At 39.1% G+C, this 6,559-nt stretch overlaps 1 protein-coding gene across 1 annotated transcript; it reads right to left on the reverse strand.

Annotated features, from left to right (window-relative positions):
* On the reverse strand, positions 1-5,339 carry alx3 (ALX homeobox 3). The gene is made up of 4 exons (XM_031726354.2): positions 4,943-5,339; positions 1,153-1,427; positions 881-1,006; positions 1-729 (listed from the first exon to the last, which is right to left on the reverse strand). The coding sequence occupies exons 1-4, from the start codon at positions 5,292-5,294 to the stop codon at positions 379-381; spliced, it is 1,104 nt and encodes a 367-aa protein (XP_031582214.2). The 5' UTR covers positions 5,295-5,339; the 3' UTR covers positions 1-378.
* Positions 5,340-6,559: the final 1,220 nt, after the last annotated feature.

The raw sequence follows: 6,559 nt of genomic DNA on the forward strand, positions 1-6,559 counted from the left end.
TTAAATTTACATGGAGCCCTTTATTACTCACGCACAACACAACAGACATTAAAAGGGATTAATATGATACATTTTTTACATGCTTAAATAATTTTCCTCTTTGGTCTCAGCACTGTGATGCAAAATAAGAACTCTAAACAAGAACGTTCGTATTAATAGGTTGGGTTTCGTGCAAGATTCTTAAGTTGCCCTTATTGTTTGCAAAATTCCTGTTCCAACATTTCTGAATAGCAACACGTCTCCAAGTTGATTTATATAAATGTTTGGAGGAAATATTCGAGTCAAATCCACAAATGTACATCTGGGATCGTGTATGGGTGACGACTGTAATATGCTGCGGCTCAGTCAGTGCATAATGGGGAGCTGGCGTTATTATGGTCATGTTGGCCAGGAGAGGATGCTGCCTGGTTCTTTGGCTTTCATCCTCAGTGCCACCAGGCCTGTTGGCTTGTATTCGGTCTCGGGGCCCTCGATGGAAGGTGACCCGAGGCCTCCTGGGAAGCCGTGGAGAGAATAGAGACTGTTGATGCCTGGATGGTGAGGCGGGTGATGGTGATGGTGTGGGTGGCTGGAGGATGTGGGCATGCCCATGAAGCCCTGCAGATTACTGTGGGGGTGAGGGTACGGACTCATGCAGGATGAGGGGATAGAGTCAGCCCCTAGGACACAGCCTGCACCCGAACCACCGCCTCCTCCTGAAGCTGCCCCCGGCCACAGATTGCCCTGCATCTGGATACGGAGAGATTTAGAACAATATCAGCAAAAGTTTTAATATTGTTCAGTCCTGTAACGTGAAAAAAAATGCAATTTCTCAGCAAGTTCTATGATGTTAAGTTTACTACTACAACATGCATGCCATGTGAGAGCTACATTGGCCTACCTGGTATGCGTCATGGCGAGGAAGAAGAGAAATGTCATATGTAGCAGCAAAGTGGTTGCGAACCTCCTGGATCTTCCCATAGCGTTCTCGTTTCCTCCATTTGGCTCTGCGATTTTGGAACCAAACCTTTTAAAAATAAAATATATTATAACACAAAAAAGTATAACAGTAAATTTCCAGAAGACAATTTTTTGTTTGGGCTTTATACTTTCTTCTGATTACATTTAGAAAATAAAAAAGGTGTCAACTGTAATGGAGTTGCCCTGGCATACCTGAACCCGAGCCTCAGTGAGCTCCGTCCGCAGCGCCAGCTGCTCCCGGGCGTACACGTCGGGGTAGTGTGTCTTTTGAAACACTTTCTCCAGCTCCTCAAGCTGAAATGTGCTGAAGGTCGTGCGATTACGTCGCTTCTTGTTTTTGCCAGATAAGTCAATGGAGTCAGCGATAGAATCTCCTTGTAAACCACTGCCTGGCTCTTTGAGCTTGCCACAACAGTCTGTGCCAATCCCAGGATAGCCCATGGTTTTTGGAGTGCCTTTGTCCCGAACTGAAGCAAGGCAGGAAAATGCAAAGGAAAAGTTACACATCCACCAAAATAAATACACAATCGTATACAAATTCTAACAGTTTTTTCTAAGTCAATCTGCGTCAATATACACTGTAATTTAATTATTTGAGACTATCATTGCCTGAAGATACAGCTTAAATTTATTTTTATGGAATGCCAAATTTGATTTCGATTTTATAATTGTTTAAGTATAAACCTCTACAAACATAATGAATGATCTGTTTGTTTTGCTGCTGCTCATTTTGGTCTTTATGACCTGTTGGTCATAAAGAGTTGATTTTGTGTAGTTTCCTTTTTCTTTTCACGTAGTTTATACAAAGTTGCTGAAGGGTTTGTGCATTCCCTCGTGCAAAGAAACAGAGATGAGCAATCCTTTTTTAACCAGCACAGCTCACCTGGAAATAGCTTTGGCCCACATGGGCATATTTTAAAATCAACACACTGCAAAAACACAAATTGTGTATTACATCAAAAGTTTTATTTGTGATGTATGTGACTATTTTCTCAGTTTGATTCCCAAATTATACTAAAAACTGTGAGCCGCCGGAGAAAAGCTATATGCAGACAAGCCACATTTAGGCAGAAAATACTCAAAGAGTTGGCTAAACTTTAACCTGCTGATTTAAATATGCAGGAAAAAAAAAGACATTTTCAGGGTTGCCTACACTTGATAAGAACTAGTTGAAATATGTCACATATATCTCAAGAGAGGAATTAAGTGTTCTATTCAGTGTTATTTATAAAGCAGCAATACACAGCAAGTCCCCTCCAGGTTCTCTATATTGCAAGGTAAAGACCCTACAAGAGTAGAGAAAATCTAACACAAACACAAATTCTTTATCTGTTAAAGCACATGATTGTTTTGGACTAATTCTATATATTCTGCCATTTACATTCAGGAGTGAGGGGAAATCTCAAAGCGTTACTTTCCTTCCTGTTAACAGACCATGGAAAGGGCTTCTCCTGCAGTGTTTGGATGTTGTTGTCCAAGTTCATTATGTTTAACCCTGAGCTTCGAAACAAAACCACTTTCCATCTTTCAGGAGGCACTCACTCACTCTGGGCAGCCGAAACACTACTTTGCTGTGCTCTTAATTCAATATGGGGCCCAACAGAGAACACTCTTTATTGCAACATTAATTTCCTCATGTCCATTAGTTCCAACCTTACACCACATGCTGAAAATATACTCAACTGCACGAAAAAAGGGGGCATTGAGCTTTTACCTTGTCAAGCACCCATATCCGCTATGACTATACTCAAGTGTAATTGGAGATCTATATGAAATGCAGAAAAAGGGAAAAAGGAGATAAGTTCAAAATGAAAAGGCAGGAATATCATGCTGCAAGCAGGATGGGCTGTTGTTTTTTTGTGACTGTGGAAACTTAAATGGCATTTTTCCAGGCATCTTGCTATGGATCTCAATGTTTTAAATTTGTTTTAAATTTGCACAAAATTTTACTCCAAGGTTTTAAAATATTCTGAATTTGTTCAAATCTGAATAGAGAATCTTTATTAGCCGCGATTTGTTTAGTAAGTTAATAAGTTGTACAGTTAATATGTTAAGTTATTATGGCAGAGTATCTGTGGAGTATAAGCAGGTTAAACACGATTACAAAAAAATAAAGGTGTGTGTGGCATATTTCTGGGGAGTAAAGTATGAATAATAAAAGAAATGTTGTGCCTGTGCATGCAGTTTATCTAAAAAACTGAACTGTGGAAGCTACAGACGCAAACACAAAAAACAGACGTATAGAAAATGAGTGTCAACGAGTATAATAAATACAAAAACAACGTGCAATCATTAAAACAGAATTTTTCTCTTTTCACTAAAAGAATTTACATCTTCCAAAAAAACAAATGAAAGAAAGAAAAGCAAAAAAAGGGACTGCTTTTCAGAATCGTTGGGTGTTTTTCTTTATAGTATTTTAAAATTTTAATATTTCAGTGCCCGACGATAAAGCTTGTTGTGAACCGTTGCCCCACTAATTAAAACTGAATTTTATTATAAAAATTGAGCAATTCCTTGTTGGAAAATAAAGATCGACTAATCACCATAACTGAGTTAAAATCCGACCGTTCTATTTCTTTTTTTCAACTTTTGTAGTTTTAGATTGCGGAAAAACAAAAAATATTGCAAACCAAAGTAAAAAGGGGGTTTTTTGCGTTAAACTTTCCTCTCATTGTAGACGAAACAGGAAGACGCGTCTTCTTTTGAAAGGACAAAAGAGAAAAAGTAAAAACTCACAAAGATCCACACGCGCGCATGTATTCTGCACGTACATGCCCGGGTTTACACACTCGCACCGATAAGCATTAAACTGCAAAATAAATCAAACTGATTCAATAGTTATGAGTGCAAATCTTGCGCGTGTCTGTGCGCAAGTGTGTGTGCACACGAGATAAAGGCAGAAAAGCAAAAGGGGAAGCATGCACACCTCATTTTCCTTGAGCAAGAACTAAAATAAAAGTTAATTTCGAAAGAAGCCGGCTGATATTATCGTGTTATTATAAGTAATTGTGTAAAAGAAAATCTAATGAATGTGTTCGCTGTCTTTGGCATTAACTTGAATGAAACTGATGTATATTATTCTGGACACTGATATAACAAGAAGCTTATCGGGGCTGATATCCTCTGCTGCTTTGCAGAATCATCAGCACCAATAAACAAAGTGAAAGACCACATCATTTCTTCAGGCTTCAGTTTAACATATACAGCGGTTGCTTTCCTTCCCAAGATGGACATTTGTGGGTGCTTGTGTCTGACATTTGTGCAACTCCGTGCTTGCAAAACAAAGTCAGTTCTGTTTTGTGTGACCAAACATGTCTGCAAAAGAAGGAGAAACTGAAAGAGTGAGCGTCTGCAAAAATACAGAGATACCAAGCTGAGTGCTGGCCTGAAAAGAAGAGTAGTGGTCTAATGACACACCCAACTTGCTGTTAGGCTGACCTTTAACCTCTGCAACTTTACATCAAGGACTGTTAAGTGAAAAAAGAAAACTTGATGACATTTTTACTGCAACCACACTTTTCTTTGCATAAATGCACTTTTGTTTTATTTTTATTACTATATGAAAAGTACACAAAATACAGCATACTAAAAATAATTTGCAAAAAGGATCCACTGAATTGAATAACGAGAAAAAGCGAAAAATGGTTCTCATATTTGATTTTCCCCATTTGATATATTTTTTTCAACCAGTTGCCACGTGAATGGCAACTGGTTGAAGCATTTTCATGAGAAAAGCCTAAGTTACAAAAATAAATAAATACATAAAAAGGGGGAGGGGGGTGCATATCAAACGTAAAATACTTTTAATGATTCTTGTTTGATCCAAAGCCCGCTATCAAGCTACTGTACTTTGTTTTTAGTTAAAATTGAGATAGTTAAGACACAGCAAATTCCAGTAAATGTTCACTTTTAATTGTAGTAGAGGTATGGATGTAATTGCTGCTGCCACTTTCTTTCTTAACTCAAAACCTCTTTAACTCACCGTCCGTGTTGTTCTCATAAAACGACGGTTTGCCGCTTATTGCCACCCCTTTCTGGTCCTGGTTGATACAGTCCAAGAACTTGCTGTGTTTGGACGGTGAACCGGGCGGGTTCGCTGGAGAGGCGCCGTGCGTAAAGTCCACCGCAGCATCACCAAACCTCCCCATTGCGGTCGCGTAGAGATCCCCTCTCAGGCTGAGACGGTGAGGAAGAGGAGGAGGAGGAAGGTGCGATTTCTGGAGCTCATCGCAGGGGAGAAAGGAGCTGGAGCCGCCGTGCTCGAGTCCCGGAGAGTTTGTTGGCGTCCTCCTGCTGGTCTGCGAAGAGAAAGGCAAACAGCTCTCCGTCTCCATCTTACGGGTCCAGCAGGCTGTGTCGACAACAGCAACTGGGTGCTGTTAACGTGGGCGCCCGAGTGAGAGATTTTTTTTCTCCTCTATGTTCATGTCAAGTGGGTGGGATTTAACAGATCAGAAACAAAGACCCGTGAAACCGGGACTGATCGTGCGCGCGCGCACATGTTTGTTTATGTGTGTGTGTGTGTGTGTGTGTGTGTGTGTGTGTGTGTGCGAGAGACAGACAGAGACAGAGAGCGAGAGGGCGAGAGAGAGCAAGACAGAGAGAGAGAAAAAGAGAGAGGGGTGGAGAGAGAGAGCGTGTCTCCACAAGTCTGACATAATCCGCCAAAAATTCAATCACTTGTGGTTTCTGCCCTTCCAATTAAGCATTTAATTCCTGTTTCATATATTGTCACGACCCTAATCACGAAATCAAGCGAGACAGGAGAGGCAGGCATCAGACGGTGTTTTACGCACAGAAAAGTGACAAGATAAAAAAAATAATAACGATAAAAATGGCGGATGTCATAACTCTGCCCGCTGGTTCTTTATTTCATTGAACTTTATTTTTTTCATTCTAATGTATATGTTATATGCATTAAAATTATATATAGCCTATTATCATTCTGATCTATATGAAAAACATGCATAAAGTATTAAACACGTAGGTTATTTTTTGTACATCCTATTGATGATACATATATAAGCTTGTCCTGTGACAGAAAAGGTGATATATATCTAATAAGAAATAAAAGAAATAAAAGAAAAAATTGCATTCGCTGTTTTGTGACATTTATTTGTGATATTAAAATGACTTTTAACCAATGGGGAAAAACCCTAGTGTTGTTCTTGGTGTTTGCGGTGTCCATTCAAATGAATACCGACATGCTGGGACGATAAAATTGTTATAAATGATCAAATACGATAATTAATAATAAAAACATTAAAGGTAGTATTTTTTCCCACTGTGATAACCTCTTTTTTTTTTTGTTGCTTTTTTTTAATAGATCATCAAAATTATGATGTTCATTAAAAATACGCAGTCAGTGACTACAAATGTTATAAACATATATTAAAGACTACATCCCCTTTGCAGGAGCTCGTTTGTAAAGGACGGGATTTTAGAGGCGGTATGAAATGCTTTTTTTTTTTTTTACCGCAAGAACATTTCTAACCCACTTACTAAATAGGAGTAGAAAAAAACTCAATAAGCAGCCATCTCAGAAACCCAGTAATCGGTCGAAATATCGGTAGCTAATTGTTACCGTAGAAGTCAGACA

This window comes from Oreochromis aureus, linkage group 20 (genome assembly GCF_013358895.1).
Source record: "Oreochromis aureus strain Israel breed Guangdong linkage group 20, ZZ_aureus, whole genome shotgun sequence".
NCBI classification, from domain to species: domain Eukaryota; kingdom Metazoa; phylum Chordata; class Actinopteri; order Cichliformes; family Cichlidae; genus Oreochromis; species Oreochromis aureus.

Bases quoted from the DNA above. Each gene is read 5' to 3' on its own strand.
- alx3 (XM_031726354.2), bottom strand. From the start codon at position 5,294: ATGGAGACGGAGAGCTGTTTGCCTTTCTCTTCGCAGACCAGCAGGAGG. The intron at 1,428-4,942 runs GTGAGTTAAAGA...GCCTTGCTTCAG, and splicing joins TTATGAGAACAACACGGACG to TTCGGGACAAAGGCACTCCA. The intron at 730-880 runs GTAGGCCAATGT...CTCCGTATCCAG, and splicing joins CTCGCCATGACGCATACCAG to ATGCAGGGCAATCTGTGGCC.